Genomic DNA, 19,811 nt, shown 5'->3' with positions numbered 1-19,811 from the left:
AACTATGACTGTGAATGTACTTGAGTGGCCGGGCCAGAGCCCAAACTTGAATCCAAACAAATTATTTCTGAAGAGACCTGAAAATAGCTGTACACCAATGGTCTCATCCATCCATCCATCCTGACAGAGCTTTAGTGGAATTGCAAAGAAGAATGGCAGAAAAATCCCCAAATTCAGGAGCGCGAAGCTCATTGTGTCAAACCCAAGACGACTCTAAAGGGGCTTCAGCTAAGTGCCGAGTAAGAGGCTGTGAATAATTTTGTGAATGTGATATTGCAGTTTTTTATTTTTTATTTTTAATACATTTCTAAAAATATCTAAACTCCTGTCTTTGCTTTATTTTGGGGTATTGAGGATGAGGGAGAAAATGATTTTAAATGATTTTAGCACAAGGCTGTGACATAACAAAATGTGTAAAAAGTGAAAGGGTCTGAACGCTTTATGAAGGCGCTTTAAATTACATCATATATGCCTAAGCTATTTTGTATACACTGCATGGACATTTATTTAGTTATGTGTATATTTGTATACAGGTCAAATATAAATATATAAATATTTATTGGGTACTGTGGTCATCAGAAAAGGCAGGAAACATGAAAATGGCCCAGACAGCCATCGCAATCCAGCATTCAAATGAGGGAGCCAAGCCCTGAGCTGACTGCACACCTTTCCACATAAAGCAGCTGCAGCAAATGATTCGTGTTTATTTTAATAACAAATGAGTGGAAAAAAAAACAACAACAACAAAAGAAAGCACCAAAATAGTTTGGCAAAGAAAGCGTTACCTTCAGAAATACAGTAAGTGAATGTTCAAAAACAAACGTGTAAAATTTCACTTGAGGCTTATCAGTCTTTTGGGCTGCAGTTCCGCCACCTCCGCTTCATGCTGCTGATTCCCGGAGACAACTGTACAGCTTCACCTTCATTTAAAGTTGAGGTCATCTTTGTTAGCGTTTTCAGATTTGAGGGTTCCAGCTTCAGGTTTCACAGTTTTCCATTTCCCTAGAGGTTACAATTACACAGCTCTGTTTCTCCCACCATTCCTGCAAAGGAATACTCCAGATGTTGGATCCTGGCACACAAGTGTGATGTGAATGATACCCATCAATGTCCAGGGTCATTTATTCATTGATTCTTTGTGCTGTTCCTTTCAGTACGGGTGTGGTTTTGAGTTTGGAGATGCCCACGACTTTAGTCCATCTGTGCTCCTGTCCATCTTCTCTGTCTGCAAGAGCACACTAGGCCGGGGTGGAAGAAAAGCAGAGGACCGGTAAAGAGAGCTGGGAGTGACCCCTCGGGTCTCCTCTTCTCTGTGCTGGATCAAGGCCATTGCAGGGGTCACTTTAGGTCCACCACGTAGCTGAGAAAAGGTGAGATGAGAGATAACATCAAGAGGGGAATTATTCAAGGCCATAATGTCATACTAGAACCTCAGCCCACTCTTTTTTGCATTGTACTAAAATCAAATAACATTCCATAGAAAGCAAGTCAAGTTTAACAAAACTAGGTTTGAAATAAATCAACCCTCACCCATGAGAAAGAGAGCTAGGCCAACTTTAAACTAGTAAAAATATAGTAAATACTGTAATAGTAAAGTAAATACATGTATAGTAAATAGATATATAATAAATAGATAAATTAATAAATGAATAAAAATAAATAGAATAAGGAAGAGGGGAGAGAATCCGCTTCTTCATTTTAAATAGATATTATTGATCAGATCCTGCCCGGTTTTGAAAAAGTTCTGCACAGATCCTCTTAAGTGAGAATTTGATTTTTTCCAATTTCAAATAGTATATAAAATCAGTTATCCACTGACTGAAAAGAGAAGAGTTATGATTCTTCCCTTTGAGCAAAATAAGTCTACGTGCCAATAGTGTAGTAAAGGCAACTACAGTTTGTTTGTCCTTCTACACTTTAAGGGAGTCCGCCAAACACAACTGTTAGTGGATTAGGAGGGATTGGGACCCCAAGGCTGTCTGAAAGGCATTTAAAGATTTTGGTCCAAAATGATGTTAATTTGCTGCATGCCCAAAACATGTGATCCAATGAGGCTAGAACTTGATTGTAAAATTCACAGCTTGGATCTTGCCCTGGAAACATTCTGGACAATTTTAAACAAGACAGATGTGCTCGATAGATGATTTTAAGTTGAATAATTGTACACTTTGTGCATATGAAGCTCGAGTGAATTCTGTGCATTGCTACCTTCTACTCCTGTTCAGAGATTTTGACTGTGAGATCCTTTTCCCACTGTACTCTTGGATCTTTGAATGGGAGGGACTGTAAAATGTTTTTATATATTACGGAGATAGAAACCCAGCCCATTCTTAAAAAAAAAAAAAAAAAACCCTCAGGTCAACAGAAATTTGACCCTAGATACCTGAAAACTCTTTGATAGTTATGAACCTACTTTTAGAAAAATAATTCAAGCTACTGTGAAGACATGAGAACAAGCTGAATTTAAGTATCAATTGCCCTCTGTGTTGTTTTGAGTTTGACATTTTGTTCCCGTTCTTCTGTTGCGTGAGCCTCTCGGGAGTTTTCTCAGAATTCTTAAACAGTAACAAGTGGTCAAAAAATGAGTCAAAGGTTAAAACCAAGAAGATAATGGAATAGAGCAAACAAAACCGAGAGGGAAAGACAAAAGTCTAAAAACAAAAACGGAACGAGAGAGTCGGAACTAATAAGAAACCTAGCAACTTGGAAACAAGCTATCACTAAGACTTTTTGGTTGTGTTTGAATACCCACAGAGGGATGCCAATGCTGTTGTTGACGCCCTATTTATGCAGGAAGTGCCGGTGACATTACTAATTGCGGCTCCCATGACCATGTGATTGGGATTGTGACGATGTGCAGCCACCAAATAAACAACTACAACAAGATGGTAATGAAAAACAAAAAGTATATAAGAATGTCAAAATGAAACCACCACGTGAAAAAAAATCTATTATAGAAGGGGCTAAATACTACACTAAAGACACTGTTTCTGCATCTCAGTGCGATTTATATTGTCATCTTTTGTAATCATTTGCTATTAAAAAATTTTCTTTACTTTTTCAGTTATACCAGGCAGTGACATCGGTTCTCTTGCTGATACTGTATGAGCCCACATTACTAAAAGGCGAGTGCTTTGTGGCGCGTGACATCGTGGTGGCAATGTAACTTAGGGTTCACCTCCATTTCAAATAGATCGTTGGATAAAAATAATGAGGTTTTCCTGTGAAGGAAAATATTTCTTGTACACTTAATTTTAAGCAAATTTCAACCTTTCTACTTTACGCTCGTTTATTGATTATTAGTTGGGTTTCACCCTTTCTTTTTCGACTCTCCGTTTTAAGCCGCATACTCGTCCAAGCCTGTTTTCGATATTTTCCTTTTCTGTTTTTTATTTCAGCTTCACAGAAAGATCAAAACCGCAACACCATATGTGCATGAACGTATACATGTCATGATTTAAGGATTTATGAATGAGTAGGGTTCAGTTTTGTATCTTTTATTTTTCTGTGCATTCTGAAGTACTTAATGAAGATTGTCGCTGTTTTTGTGATTTAACTGTAGTACCATTTTGTTCTGTGTTTTGGATGTAGTAAGTGGAATTTTAAGATTTACCACATGATTGCAGGCAAGTGGTGGTTAGCAATAACATCTCCTTGCTTACAACATGACTGCTGGACTTTGATACATGACGTTGTTGTGCTAAGATAAAAAAATAAAGCAAGAAAAAGGAAGAGAATTATGAGAAAAGATGTAGTTGGGAGGCCAGGAGAGATCATTACCAAGAGTTTAAAGAAAAAAAAAAAGATGGACATGAAATAAAATCGAAGACAAAAAAAGCGAATGAAAAAATGTGTTAAAGTACAAAGAAAACTTATCAAAAACACATCAAGAATCTAAAGTTGTTATCCGTAATCTCGGATAGAGATGTGACGTGAATGAATTTTCTTCAAATCACCTCGCTGATTTTGCAGGCATGCTTCTTCAGCTCATTACCAAGACAAACTGAAAATAAATGGCAGTGTATGCCGGTAAACCAAAAACCAACATAATAAATATAATGCTGTCATTCAAAAACTAAATAAGGGAGACAAGAACTTGGGAAAGAACTGTGCAGAAGAACCAGAATGAATTAGGTGTGAAACGCCCATACTACAGACGTCCTCACCTGCCCCAACTTTTAGATGTCGTCCAAACACTCGCAGACAACAATTAGCCTAAACGTCTTCTGACAATTAGGATTTTTGAAGGTTCTTTTGACTTGGTTTCTGATTTATGTTTTGGATTTTGTCATTTTGGTTTTCTATGAGTTTTCTTAGGAAATAGCTGGCATTTTGCCGTTTCTTTTTAGTTATTCATTTTGAATTACATTTTCTCATCTCATCCCCACTCATTTTCTGACACCATTTTTCCCGGTGAGGGTCATGGTGGTAGGAGGTCAAGCAGGTCAGACCAGAATTTCCTGTCCTCAGCTACAGATTCAAGCTCTCCTAAAGAATTTCCAGGCATTCCTAAGCTAGACAAGAGATATAATTCTAGTGACCTGCTCAAACCACCCCAACCTGCTCCTGTCGATCTGGAGGAACAGCGACTCTACTCTGAGGCTCTTCAGAATCAATGAGCCTCTCACACTGTTACAGAGCGTTAACCCAGCTACCCTGTGAAGAAACCTCATTTGTTGTAGTCTCATTCTCATTCAATCTCATTCTTTTGGTCATTTACTTATCACAGCTCATAACCAGAAGTGAAGAAGGGATTATAGGTCCACCGGTAAACAGAGAATTTTGTCTTTAGACCTAGCTCCCGCTTTATAGCAGCTATAGCTTCAATCTGCTGGTCAATCTCAAATTCTTGTTTTTTTTTCCCCATCACTCCTAAACAAGATCCTACGATACTTCAGCCCCTCCATTAAGAGCAATTGTCTCCCCTCACCTGGAGAAAGCAATTCTTTCCTTTCCAAAAGAGAACCATGACCACAGCCTTGGTGGGAAGGATGCTCTCAGTGGCAAATTGTTTGACTGCATCCTGAAAGTCACAGTTAGAAGGGGCAAAGGTTTTGTAGCTTATGCTTTCTTTCTGTTTTATTTTTTGAAAACTATTTTGTTGACTTTTCATATTTCTATTATGTATGCACCTTCTCTATATATTGAGCCTAAGGGAACAGGGCCACCTGGCATTACACCTGTAGACTCTGTTCCCAGTGCGATTTAAGATTCCAGCAGGCCACAAGGTAGCATTAGGATTAACAGATTTAGTCTTCTCTTACAGCAAATAACTAACATCTTGAACCAAAACTAAAGTCTGATTTTGTTTTTGGGTTGTAAAAACTTTTTTTTTTTTTTTAAATTGGCTCTGTTTTCCTTTTATCACAGTTGTCCTTGTTGTGCCCCTACCCATGTCAATTCAGCATCCCTTTACAGGAGTATTAGAACCTCAGTTTTATTATGAGACACCATGACTTACCGAATCTGCTCCTTGTGCTAGTCTGTTAACAGCGAATGTTCGCCCTTTGCTCTTCCCATCATCGCTTGAATCTGAATCTGACATCCGACTGAGGTCCCAGAGGGAGCGACTGCCTCCTCGGCTGGCCCCGATGCCACCTGCTGTGGTCTTGGGACCCCGGAGAGCCGCAGCGTTTGTGCTGGGACCTCTTGGTCGTAGCCCCTTCAGGATATCGCTCAAGGCACTCGACCCACTTGTTCCTCTATGCCGAAGGTTCCAGGGCACTGAAAGCACTAGAGGATGGGCATTGATCTGTAGGTTGAAAAGAAGTTATCATTGATCACTGGTGTTATGTATTACTTCTAATTATTTGCAGAGCTGCCCAAACTCCACAACAGGTTAACAACATCCAATTTGTACATAGTATGCACTTGTGAAGTGTGAACACAAGGGGGCATCATTGAGAGGCAGGAGGGAGTCTATTGATTGTTGGCTCCTCCCCCTCTCCCTGGTCCTTGGAAATCATGATGACCATTTGTAGTTTTCTGATACTTACGTTAAACCTTCACCACATTGACGAAAATGATGATGATGATAATAGTATTCAAAGTAAGAAAGCTGGAGCACTGGCTATTGGGATTGAAAAATGAGTCATCAGCCATTTCTTCCGTGGTCATCCATTATTTCCAAGAAGACAACATTCAGGGGGGACATGATTATATTCCAGTAAAAGATTTATGCCATTATCATTGAGTACTCTAGATGTCATGTGTTAAACTGGGCCACTTCACAACAACATTAAGAATAATAATCCATAAGGTGATACTGTGGTATCACTTGTGACTACTCGTCCACACTTGGCCCAAAGATCTTTATGTGTGTGCTGTCAATTACACTAACAACTGCTGGAGGAACAGCAACTTCCATAAATGAAGCTTGCTTTAACATTATCTCACATGTAATGGTGGGGAAATGTATGAATGTGCTTCTTCCATCAAGTGTTGTAAGGGCATTTTAAACTTTGGTGCACAATTTGAGAAATGGTTGGGTGTGGCATACCCAAATCATTGCTATTACAAAGCTGGATTTAAATTCTGGCAGCTCCTAGTGAGTTAAGAGAGCTTGTCCTAGTGAACTTAGGAGTAGTTTCCTAAATTAGGAAAACTGATAAATTGTTTTTACTCTTTAAGAGTAGGGCCAGATTTGTTTCACTCTTAAGATTTTTGAGCCAGTAAGCACCAATTGCCTACTCTAAAACGCTTGATAAATATTGGCACTCCTTTCTGATTTTCTTTGGATTTTTTTGGATTCTGCTTTAGGTTTTCATAATGTATTTCTTTAAATTGGTTCACCTATTTAGGCAAACCTTTTCTGATGATGTTGTGTTTTCCTTTTTCCTGCATTGCCTGTTTTATGATCTTCATTTTTTCTCTTCAATAAATTTTTTAAGTTAAAGAAACATGGTTTCATTTTTGTTTGAAGGGCAAGATGTTTTTCAGGTCATCCTCTCCCTGAAGCCTGAGTGCTATTTTGGGTCTATGCAAGCCAAAAAGCCTGCCTTTTGATTTTGGGGCCAGGCTGCCTGGGATGTGGCCTGCTTCTGAAGCTCAGATCTTCTGGAGCCTTTGTCTGTCTTTTGTTTATTTTGGGGACTGTTCTGCCCATTTTTCTATTTCTGGTACTTCTGGATAACCTGCTGACCTTACTTTAGAGCAGGTGTAGGCAACATCAGTCCTGGAGGGCACCAGTGGCTGCAGGTTTTCGTTCCAATCTAATTGCTTAATTAGAAACCAATCCTTGCCACTCTCATACCTTATTTAATTTAATGGCTTGTTAATCTTCATTGTAATGGTATTATATCATCGATTTTGTTAGTTTCCAAGGAAATCATCTAAATGATTTGAAGCCTAAAACGGATAATTTTCAGTCTGTCACATATTTCTCTTTAAGTGTTTAATTAAACCAAATAATGCATGTTGAATCCACACAGTTGTAAGTGGAAACAAGTTAGTAGGAGAACTGCTGGCTCCTTTGTCATTTGCATCTTATTGCTAATAAGAAGCCATTAAAACACTGAATGCAGCTGTTTAAGACTGAAATAAGCAATTAAGGGTGGTGAACTTTAACAAGCGAGACCACTAAAATGAAGTGGAAAAAATGTAACTTGAGCAATAAGTGCTTCATTAGCAATAGTTGGCTTCTCATTAAGAAACTGTGTTGGAACAAAAACCAGAAGCCACTGTGGCCCACCAGGACCAGCGTTGCCTACCTCTGCTTTAGAGGTCGGCTCCTCTATGAACACATTGCAGTTTGCATACAGACCGAACCATTCAGTAGAGGGTGAAATCATGACTGTTCTTCATACCAATTATACACATTTAGAGAAATCACACTCCTTTGTGAGAATACTGTTTTTTTGACTTTACCTCAGTCCTTAAGTGCATGAAGCCTGATATCCCTTGAAGTAAATTACAGGAGTTACAGGAGAACCCCTATCCCACCCTATGGATTATGGACTTTCTGCTTAACAGGCAGCAGTGTATTAAGGTTGGTAATTCTATTTCTACAGTCCATCATTCATCGATAGGAGCTCCACAAGGCACAGTGGTTGTCCCTGCACTCTTCTTTATCTGTACTGATAGGCTGAGAGGATCTGACAGCAATTGTTTAGCAGTCAAGTTTGCAGATGATACAGCACTGATTAACACCTCTAACAATGTGGCACATTTTGAGGAAATGCCCGGGAGGATGCAGAAGTGGTGCCGGGAGCAGAACTGACAACTAATTGTGAGGAAGACAAATGAGCTGCTCATTGATTTTTAGGAAGAATTCTGAACCAGTCCAACCACTCCTACTCAATGAAGTAGTTGAGAGAGTTTGTAGCTTTAAATGCTTGGGAACCATATTGGATACTAGCTTGAACTTTAATGAAAACACGGAAGATATTTACAAAAAATCAGGAGTGGTCTCCCCTCGACTTTCTCGTGTACTCAGATATGGGAATGTATATTTGAGGAGTAAACCGCAAGACAATGATTATATTTTTATACTAGCAAAATACCCGCGCTTCACAGCGGAGAAGTAGTGTGTTAAAGAGGTTATGTAAACATATATATACATATACATATATATACATATCTACATATACACATATCTACATATATATATATATATATATATATATATATATATATATATATATACATATACACATCCACACACATATATATATATATATATATATATATATATATATATATATATATATATATATATATATATACACACATATCAACATACATATACACACATACACATATATACATATACACATACATACATAGTGCGTTGTAACACGGGCTGTGATTGTTACATGGGAGGGAGACGACAAATCACAGCTTCCCGCTTTCTAATCGGGCCTGTGATTGGTGCTTTGATGGATGCCCAGATGCCACAGTATCTCCCCTTAGGAGAGGCGTTAGGCAAGTGTAATTGAATAGCGGTGCTGCAAGTTTAGCTTTACACCTGTTTTTAAGGCTTATTGACTGAAAGGGGCTTTCATGAAAAAAGTTAGGGCTTTGCTACAGGATACACCCTCCACAAGTTAAGGAAGTAAAAATAAAGGTATATATTTCTGTTTTATTTAAACCAGGGTGTATATATATAATATATATATTACGATTGTTATAGTTCTCTTTGTATACCACGTTGTCAGTTCAGCACTCCGGTTGTAATATGACCAAGCTGTGCAAGCACACTCTTGAGAATGCAACGTATAGTTGTACAGGAGAAAAGCAATCTTGCCTCAAATCAATGGCAACCTTTTGTAGGTCTATGAACTTAATTTAAACTTTAGGTTTACACAGTGCTTTGTTTCCGACGTGCTGCGTTCAGTCAGTTCACGTGAGCCGCTCTCTTGTGTGATTTTGCGATGTCCACGGCTTTATTTAATGTTAGCTAAGACCCGGCACTTCAAAGTTTCTTGCTACAGCAATTTTAACTCCGTTACAAAGTGATTCAAATCTCGTTTATACCTCGTGTCTTCTCATTAAACTTGTATCTCGCGAATATGGTATTGCAAACGGCAGCGGGAGCGTTTCTATAAACTTAATTTAAACTTACGGTTTACACCGTGCTTCGCTTCTTATTGTTTCGCTGCCTTCTCAATTGTGTAATGAATGTTTTCTTCAGCGCTCTTTGAGTACGTACTGCGTTCACAGTCAGTTCACGTGATTACGTGGGAGGCGTGATGACGCGATACGCAACTCCACCTCCCACGGCCAGCGAGCTGCAGTCCATTACAGTATATGGACAAAAAAGAGGTTCCAGTTATGACCGTTACGCTTTGAATTTCGAAATGAAACCTGCCTAACTTTTGTAAGTAAGCTGTAAGGAATGAGCCTGCCAAATTTCAGCCTTCCACCTACACGGGAAGTTGGAGAATTAGTGATGAGTCAGTCAGTGAGTCAGTGAGGGCTTTGCCTTTTATTAGTATAGATTATGAACATTAAAGAACCATCATCAACAAATCAAATCAAATTAATAATACCCTGAATAACTGTTATACAATCTGAATAAATCTGACTCTGCAGCTGCATGAATAAAAGGTAAACTACCACTTCCAGTTATTGGAAATATCCCAACAGTTGATAGAAATCTACGTTTTGTACTGAATACTTGTATGCAAAATTTGGTTGACCTAAGTGAAAGTGAACTCAAGTTATCGTATTTACACTCGCACAGACAGACATAATTCCAACAATGGTATTTTCGGACTCAGGGAGGTCTAAAACGTCAAGATTCATCAAAATCTCAATATTGAATCTTTGGACGATTGCAATTCTTTCCCTATACTTCGTATACGAGAAAGTAAAAATGCAAATGCTGCAGCTATTTATTACGAAGACTGAGGAAAATAAACATTTCAACTTGAATCCTAAAGAATTAATATATATGTCAAATTTAGTGATGAGTGAACCCCACAGAGTTTGCGTCATCTTGAGTTTGGTGAAATCACGTAAATGTTCAGGATATTAGCCCAACTCACCAAAATGCATTGAAGTCAATGGGGAAGAAGAAGTTGAACTACTTTTGAGGGCATTATAATGGTGCAGTGATATTTTAAGTGTCCCCGAGGGCTAGGGAAGCCTCTGCCAGCCATACTGGAGCGATTATTGTAGCCAAAAATGTGATCTGTACTATGAAGCAGCAGTGCTAACCCCTGCTCCATCATCCTCAAACAACAAAAGACGTAGACGGAACAAATACCACAAACATTAATACAACAAATAACCATAAACTAGCAATAAGTAAATAAAATATAGATCATTGTGCTCACAGAGTTCTAATCTTGGGGCACACATTGGCCGTGCCATCAAGTGTTAGGGTGGGACTGTGAATCCAGCAGGGGGCTCTAGCTCCCTGGTTGGAATAAGTTCTTTTGTAATTGCAGTGTGTTACATAACCTGAAACTATATAGATATGATATAAAAAGGCGATACCCCTCCCTTAGTGATATGGCGGTAAGAAATCACATAGGAGAAATAACTTAACATTCTTTAATAACGGTTTACGCAGTATAATAGACGAGGAAGCCATGACAAGACCTTGTGTAGAGTCTGCCATTTTCGACACTGCGTTGGAAGGATTTTCAGGATCGGATGACGTTATCTCCCATCCGTCCGTCGGCTTCAAAGGTTTGCTGGGCAATGTGCCAAGGTTTTATACCCTTTCTCCATGTGCAGGCCCCCACTTAAATCATGCCATTCCAAACAAGGCAAAGAGAGGATTCAATTTCATGCTGACTGTGACACACAGACATAGTACAATGCCCATTTTTGTAGTTGTCCCTTTCTTGTCTTCTAATGCTTGCCTAGCAGTTCTAAATGATGAGCCCCTGTGTGCTAAATCTGGCCTTGTGTTAGCTGTACATGTGAGTGGATTTATAAAATATTTTTTTTTGTACAGAGCATAGTGACATATTAAACTTATATACTTATTACAGACTGGTGCATTCCATAGTTTCAAGTCACAGCTCCAAGCACAGCTAGGAACGTATTTTTTGTTTCTCATGTATCTGTCCAGATGCTTCACACCTTTTTCCTCCATCAAAAAGAAACACCTTGTAAATAGTAGTAAATCTTTCGTTTTTATTATTTCACAGGGTCTCCTGGTTTTTCTCCTGGGGGAGGATAGGATAGGCTGTCACCCCGTGACCCTGAAGTGGATGGATGCGTGGAACACACAGACATTTGAATAATATTGACCAGTGACCAAAAGCTCAGGTGGGGTGACACCAGGGACACACTTGAGGTCAGCGCCACTGATCACGGACAGTGAAGTGAAGTTCATACCTGCATGTCTGATGGGCTAAAGGGGAGTGGGTTTCAACTTACCTTTGGAGGCTGGTCAATTCGGAAATGCGGTCTTGTGTCACCCACAAATGGCATGCTTATTCGCTCTCGGGGGGCCAGATCTCTATGGATGGCATTCTTGGCATACTGGCCATTTTCCCTCCTGCAAGTATGAGCAGCAACACAAGTTAAATTGGAATCAAAAAAACAAAATGAAAGGAAGAGGAAAAAGTGAAGCTCATTTAAAAACTGGAAGACAGGGACAAATGACTGCCTAGAAAGAGAGGGAAAGGAAAATCACACTACACCATGCTGGCAGTGCCCCTACCTGTAGACTGGCAAATCCTCCGGCACATTTCTGTACACAGGTGGAGCTGGTGCAGCCATCTCATTCACCGGAGTGGTAGGTGGAAAGACTCCAATTCTAGGAGTGCCGAGTTGAGGGTGCAGATTCAGTGGTGGGGATGGCGAGCCGGGGGTGTCGAACTTTGGTGGAGAATGAGCCGTGAAGGAGAGTCCAGAGGAATTGGAGTAGATGGCAGAGTCACTAGTCTGAGGTAGAGCCAAGAGCTCGTGCTCCACCTGCGCAGGGCGATCGGACTGTGGGATGGGGAGCGAGCAGGCATACAGCGTCCGGAACTCTTTGTCAAAGGCGTCCACCACTTGACCGTTAAGGACGGTCACCAGCTGTCGGTGAAGATGGGCATCAGACCAAGTGAGGCTACAACAAAGAGGGTAGAGGAGAGAGAGAGAGAGAGTGTGAGGGAGTGAGAAAATAGCAGGAGGAGAGAGAGGAAAAGGCACTATATAAGATATATAGCAACCTTTCTGTCTATATAACAGATAGATATGAATGGCACCATATAAAAGATAGACAGTTAAAACCACCATAAATGATACATAGAGGGATATAAAGAGCTGTTAATTCTAAGAAGATAGGAAAAAGTGCTATAAAAAGATATAAAAACACACTGTAAAATAGATATCTATAACAGACAGATATGAAAGGTATTACATAACAAATAGAAAAAATGGGGTGGGGGTTGATTTGTTTTCGAGCCTATTTTTGTAAAAATTGAATTATATGTATGTAAAGTGTGATTTCAATAAAATAAAATAACAAACAAATAGAAGTCACTATAAACCACAGGTGTCGAACTCCGGGCCTGGAGGGCCACAGTGGTTGCTGGTTTTTATTCTAACCCTTTTCCTAATCAGTGACCAGTTTTCACTGCTAATTAACTCCTTTTTCCCTTCATTTTAATAGCCCTTATTTTAAGGATTCAGTCCTCTGAATTGATTCACTTCTTCATTAAATAGCAGCCAAACAGAAATGAGCTGTGAAACGAGCAAACAGATGACCAGCTAAACTGGGGCTTCAAACTCCTGCCAATTTCACTCCAACCAGTTCCTTAATGAGAAGCCAGTTCTTGCTGTTAATTAAACCAATTATTTAATTCCATGGCCTGTTGCTGCTCTCATTCTGCCACAGCAGCCATTTCCAAAACTGTTGATTTTCTTTTTTTTCTAAGGACACCGTCAAGATGTTTTGGTGACTTCGGAGATCAGCCTTACTGAGACCCTCACCTTTCTTTATGCTCAAATAATGTGGTTAGCTGGTGATGTGGCAGCTTGTTTTGTGTCTAATTATTGTTTTGGCTCCTCATTAAGGAAAAAGAAAGAACTAAGGGGTCTAAGTCAAGTTAATTAAAACAAAGGCAAAAGAAGTTAATTAGCAGCAATAACTGGTCACTAATGTAGAAGATGGCTGGAATGAAAACCTGCAGCCACTGCGGCCCTCCAGGACTGGAGTTCGACACCCCTGCTATAAACTATGTATAGAGGGCACTATAAAATAGATATGATACAAGGCACTATAAAATATATAGATGGATATGAAAGGCAGTATATTATAGATATGAAAAGTCATTCTGAAAAGATATTAAAAGGCACTATAAAAAGACAAGTCTATGTGAAGGGCATTATATAACAGAAAGAGAGAAAATGCAGTATATAATATATTGCTAGATATACAGTGGCATGCAAAAGTATTCAATCCCCAGGAACGTCATTGTATTTTTCTGCAGGATAAAAGATTTGTCCCCATATTTATCCCTTCTGCCTTTTTAGATAGATAGATAGATACTTTATTAATCCCAAGGGGAAATTCACAACTATTTTTTTATTATAAATTTTATTGTGCTATGCTGTAACAGTACATTTCCAAAGTCACAATAAACCATTTTCTGTAGATACTGAACTTAAGAAGACAAACTCCAAAGCTGTCTCTGTCTCTCAGGATATAAAAAGCACCCTTTGTGAGGTCCATCGTCTGCAAAAGTGAAGACAAAGGAGCATTCTGCTGACATGAGAAACAGAGTCATTGAAACGCACAAAGCAGGAAGTGGCTACAAATATATCAAAGAGTTTGAATGTCCCGTTGCGCACTGTTGGACCCATCATCAGAAAGTGAAAGGTTCATCACAGCACCCCGACTCTCACTAGAACAGGCCGTCCCTCAGAACTAAACATCAGAGCGAGACGTCAACTGGTGAGAGAGGCCACAAAAAAATCCAATCATCACACACCAAAGTCTGCAGTGCTCTGTGGCTAAAACTGAAGTGAATGTACAGGGGTCCACAGTTACAAGAGCTCACCATAAAACAGGCCTCTATGGAAAGAAGCAAGAAAGAAGCCATTCCTTAGGAAAGTCCACATAAAAGCAGGTGTGACATTTGCTACAAAGCATGAGAAAGACTCAGTTAAGATGTGGGAGAAGGTTTTATGGTCTGATGACATTTTGGTCAGACATCAAAGAGGTTCGGGTGGATTAAAACTAACATTGCCCAGGCCTCAAGAAACCCCACAACTACAGTGAAATATGGTGGTCCCAACATCATGCTATGGGGATGCTTTTCATGTGACAGAACTAGGAATCTTGTTAGAGTTGGAGGGACAATGAATGGACACCGATACTGCAGGAGAACTTGTTCTGGTCTGCTATGGACCTACAGCTCGGCAGAAGATTCATCTCTCAGCATGACAATCACCCTAAGCAGAAGGCCAGAGCAACACTGCAATGTCTCAGATTAGGAACGGCGAATGCTTTGGAATGGCCGAGTCAAGGCCCTGATCTTAACTCTATTGAGAATCTGTGGCACCATTTCAAAACTGCTGTCCAGAGGCGCCATCTCAACAACCTGGAGGATTTTGGGGAAGATGGGGAAGAATCCCAAAAGAATGGAGGCTGTTGTTGCAGCCAAAGGGTTATTGACAAAGTATGAATGTGGACGGCTTGAATACTTAGGCAAACAGGAACTTTGGAGTTTTTCATCTCCAGTTCAAATATCTATAGAAAATGGTTTATTTGGACTTTGGAAATGTATTGTTACAGCATAAGAGTTCACATTACAAATACTGAATGGATAAACATGGGGACAAATCTTTTGTCCTGCAACAAAATACAATGCCTTTCAAGGAGACTTTGATACTTTTGCACACCACTGTATGATGCACTACATAACAGATTTAGATACAGTATAAATGGCAGTCTATTATAGAAAGATAGCAAAAGCCACTATAAAAATGTGTAAAAGGCGCTATATATATGAAAGGATTTATAACTTACAGGCATATAGAAAAAGGCAGTGTATAATAGATAGATATGAAAGACACTATATAATGGGTAGATGGATACGTAAAGGACTGAATAGTAGAAAGACTGATATTAAAAGTCATTATAACAAGTAAAGACACTATAACACAGAATAGTGTTGTAGCATAGATATGAAAAGCACTATATTATAAATTAAATGGATATAAAAGGCAGTATTTGATGGAAATGAAAGGCACTATATGAGAGATAGAGAGCCACTATATAAAGCATAGATAGTTTAATTCCATCAGACCTGCAGCTGCCTGTGATGGCTGTGTCATCTATCAGAATGAACTTCTCTTTCAGTTTCCCAGTCACCGTCCTTCCATCTCTGGACAGAAACGTGCAGCCTGAAACGGTGCGCACTCTCATGTTCTGTGGAGCAAAGGTGAGACTCAGTTTCTGCGCCATCAGGTCCCATTATAAAACAGACTAATCAACAGTTGCAGGGTCTCTGAGTGTGAGTCACTAGGCGCTCCTCATCTGCCTTTAATGACCCAAAGCTGCTCGCCCACAGACTTCTGAGGTCCCACTGCAAATGCCCAGTCACTGTAGTGTTTTACGATTTGTCATCTCTCCTGTCTCTCCCTCTCTCCTTTCACTGTTTCTCCTGCTTTCACTCTCGTTGCACTCGTCCAATTTTGTGCACCTGGTCCAATGGGCTCTTCTTACACCAGGGTCCATTTCCCTTGATATCCAAGCCCGGATGATTGGCAGACTCCCAGACCTGACTCACTCCTTTTACTTGCTGTGTCTAATCAGAAATAATGGTAGTGCCCGGTGGATTGCCACAGGGCATGTCACCCCACTGTCTCTTTGTGTGACACCTCTGTCCCTGTAAGTGATACCTGCTACTGGCCTAAGTGTCTCTACTTGACGGTGGTTGATGTGGCACTCAATGTCACAGTGAAATGACCTTAACTCCGCAACTGCTTGCTTTTGAAGCTTCCGTCCCACGGCATGGCACACCGCAGCCTACTAGGTTAGCTGTTTGGCTGACTTTAAGCCACAGAACTTTTATTGCCTAGGCTCCTCACTTGACACCTGCGACCTGCTATGTGGCAACCCCAAGTGACACACCTTTCTCAAGAGGAAAGTGATCCACACATAAAGCAAAACAGGTAGCCAGTTCTTGGAATAATCCCCTCAAAGAGAGGAATGTAGAAATACAACCCAGATCCGGCTGTACCAGCCAGCCTATTGTCTGCCAGGCTGTCAAAGTCCTGCCGTCTCTGCTGACACCTGTATTCACTTTCCCTTTCTTGCGCGCACAGGTTGCACATTCCACACATGCCCTCGCCACACCAGCACCAATGCTCACCTCGTTTCCACTCAGCCGGACTCCAATCACAGTCTCGGCCATTTCCAGAAAGCTCTCTACTTCTTCCTGCTGGCTGAGAAGGATATAGACAGGAACGCCACGTCGAGAAGTGTTTAACAGATCTCTGAACACATCCCTGTCGGTCAGTTTGTCTATCACTAGTGCCACCAGCTGGAAAAAAAAAAGAGGAAAAGGGGAGATGTACATGCAAAGCCATTTCTTTCACCAATCGGTATTTATGCATGCCTGAAAGTGGCTTGTTCATGGAGGCAGCGGTGGGATTCATACCTGCAGTTTTAAGGTTTCAGGTGGTACAGCTGAGTGGGAATGCACTACCCTAAAATCTGACTAAATTGTAAAGTAGACCCATCATTGCCAACCATCCCCACTAATCCCCCCCCCCATCCCATTTAGAGTAAACTGGGGGGGGGGGGGGGGGTTGTGGTGAATGACTATCTAGACACTGAACAAACCAGGATTTACTAATTTGCTGATGTCTATCTGTGTTATGAAAGGAGATATTTCTGGGAATTTATTTTGAAAGTGCTTTGAATACTTTGCATTCTCCACACACAGGTGTTGGCAGGCTTTTCATTGAGGGTTTATTGAAATGAAAAGGAGAAATAAGAGATAAGGTGAAAGAAAAAACAGAAGGAGTGGAACAAAGGAGAGCAGTCAAGCGTAAGGTAAACCTGTGGCACTTATCGAAACAGCCGACCATACCTTCAAGGCACCCTGGATCAGCCTTCGCAGAAACTCCCTGATTGGCTGGTCCTTGTCAGTGGGTGGATTGGTAAGCACGCGGGCCTGGGCCACGCCCCTCCAAATCCCACCCTCCGGCCAGCCTAAGTCCAGGTTGGGAGTGGGAAAATCAGAGGAGCTTGGCCAGTAGCACACAGACAGATCCCCTTGCTGGTCAGTCTGGCTGCCATTCAGCTGGGGAGATTCAGCGACAGAGAAGTCCCGGGCTAGGCTATGAAGTTTGGAGATTTCCTTTCTGGAGAGGAAAGACTGGATCCGCTCCAGATTGAGGCGAGTGTAGAAGGCAGATGGACCCGCACTGAGCAGGGATTCAAGAGCGAGACGCTGGGACTCACAGTAGTAAAACTCCGGGCTTTGATCCGTCACCTGAGGGAAGAGAACCTCCTCATCCAACGTGGCAAACTGGGAATCTGTCATGGTGGCCAACTGTCTGTCTGGAGGAAATCACAAGGAAGAGTGACAGCAAATTCAAAACCTGTCTTATATAGCGCCTTTCACATTGATCAGAGTTTTTTGAGAAGTCTATCTACCCTATCTATCAATCAATCTATTTATCCTATCTATCTATCTTTAATTTCAGTTTCAACTTGGTAAGAGATATTCTCTCACTATATATTTATCTAAATCCACCACCATTTTCAGTATCCACATTTTCCAGAAACTTAATAATTCATGCACTTTGCCCTTCTTATAGCAGTTTTGCATTATGGGTCTCACAGGTGCTGGATGCCCTCTTTACATTGGACAGGCGGCATAGTCGTGGCAATCTAAGCAGTTGGCAGTTGGCCCATCTCTTCAGGTCATTCTGTTCAGATCAAACCAAATTTAACTCCAGATTTTAATATCCAGATTGTGCCAGCCCTGCACCGCAAACTGAACTCAGTTTTCACAGTAATCTTTAGGAGATGTCATCAGAGTCCGTTGATGGGAATGGGTTAGCATATCCATATATTTTTCAGCAGCTTTTCTTGGATGAGGTTACAGGAAGCATGCCAGTGTCCATCCAGGTGTATAGGGGCTTCTTGGTAAAGTTAGAGCAAGAGAAGGGCCAGGTTGGCACTATATGTACACAGGACATCCAAATAACCAGTCAGGTGTTATTTATAAAATCCAACAAATAAAAAGACAGACCTGGCACCATGTGCTGGGCACCTGTTCTTTTCAGTCTACAGTAAGTTCGTTTATCTGTTAATGTGAACAGGAGCGGCTATACCGCCGAGTTCTATCCTTTGTACATCCCAATACCGCCCTTTAAATCCAAGCGGTCCCTTGACTTTTGCCCTGATGTCAGGATCAGTTGAACTTGACTGCATTATTATTGTACAACATTTGCAAAGATTTCTTCATACACGTCGCTAAACATCAGTAGCAGTAGAATGCTAACCCGTTTCGGCGCACCGGCTCCGAAAAGCGAATGTCAAAAAGCGTTTAGTGTTGTGGCGAAAATTTCGTCTTTTCACACATTCCTCGGGAATCGTGAATTCTCCAGCTTTGACGTCCCAGTGTCGGTCAAATACCTGATGCAGACGGCCCGGCGGATTTCCTTCTCACGTTAGATGCGATGCGAGTCGTCTTGTGAGTCGGACGCCACGAGCACTCCGTTTCTGCCTCCCTGTCAGACTAACCTCCTCGCTCTCACTCTGTGGATGTTTCCTGGTGTAGCGCTGAAGAAATGGAGAACTGAAGTTAATAATTAATGAAACAGTAGCGTCCCACTCTCCGCGCCAGCAAGTGACAGACAAGCGCGACTGGACAAGCACGGAAACTACAGAGAAAGAGAACCTCCCGTAAGAGGCAAGCAAGTGAAAAGGCGCAGCTGGCCGTTCTCTCTCTCTCTCTCTCTCTCTCTCTCTCTCTCTCTCTCTAATTCCCACCCCCGGACCTCTACAGACGCAGCCACCTGTGTGTCACTCGACGATGGGGACTTACCTGTCAGCGCTACGTGCTGTGAGAAGAGAGGATGGAGAACTTTAAGTGAACCAGGAAGTGGTGCGCCGGCTGGGCGCGGATTTTTGTTGGGATAACCGGAGTGAAATCGGGTGTAGCGGTTGGCGATAGGATTGGGGACGGGGTCTTGGCTATTCTTGATACGTCGCTATAATTGACACACAATAATTATGGTGCTAGATGGCTGATTGCGTAAAGCGGATGTATGGATGGATGGTTAGCATGTTACCTGGAATAGCGCCAATTGTTCTTTTTATTTTTATAGAAAAGTTTGTGAGGTTTAACAGAAGTATTAGGGTGTCGTACCGTGTTCGCCATTATGGATGTAGTGAA

At 41.1% G+C, this 19,811-nt stretch overlaps 1 protein-coding gene across 1 annotated transcript; it reads right to left on the bottom strand.

Moving 5' to 3' along the window:
• Window positions 1-316: 316 nt before the first annotated feature.
• Window positions 317-19,376, bottom strand: fam83e (family with sequence similarity 83 member E). The gene is made up of 8 exons (XM_051919821.1): window positions 19,049-19,376; window positions 17,493-17,965; window positions 16,770-16,940; window positions 15,702-15,823; window positions 12,122-12,514; window positions 11,836-11,956; window positions 5,462-5,752; window positions 317-1,360 (listed from the first exon to the last, which is right to left on the bottom strand). The coding sequence occupies exons 2-8, from the start codon at window positions 17,946-17,948 to the stop codon at window positions 1,151-1,153; spliced, it is 1,764 nt and encodes a 587-aa protein (XP_051775781.1). The 5' UTR covers window positions 17,949-17,965; window positions 19,049-19,376; the 3' UTR covers window positions 317-1,150.
• Between the last annotated feature and the right edge of the window lie 435 nt (window positions 19,377-19,811).

The sequence above is a fragment of the Erpetoichthys calabaricus genome, chromosome 16, assembly GCF_900747795.2.
Source record: "Erpetoichthys calabaricus chromosome 16, fErpCal1.3, whole genome shotgun sequence".
NCBI classification, from domain to species: Eukaryota; Metazoa; Chordata; class Cladistia; order Polypteriformes; family Polypteridae; genus Erpetoichthys; species Erpetoichthys calabaricus.
This window is presented reverse-complemented; position numbering and strand designations above follow the sequence as displayed.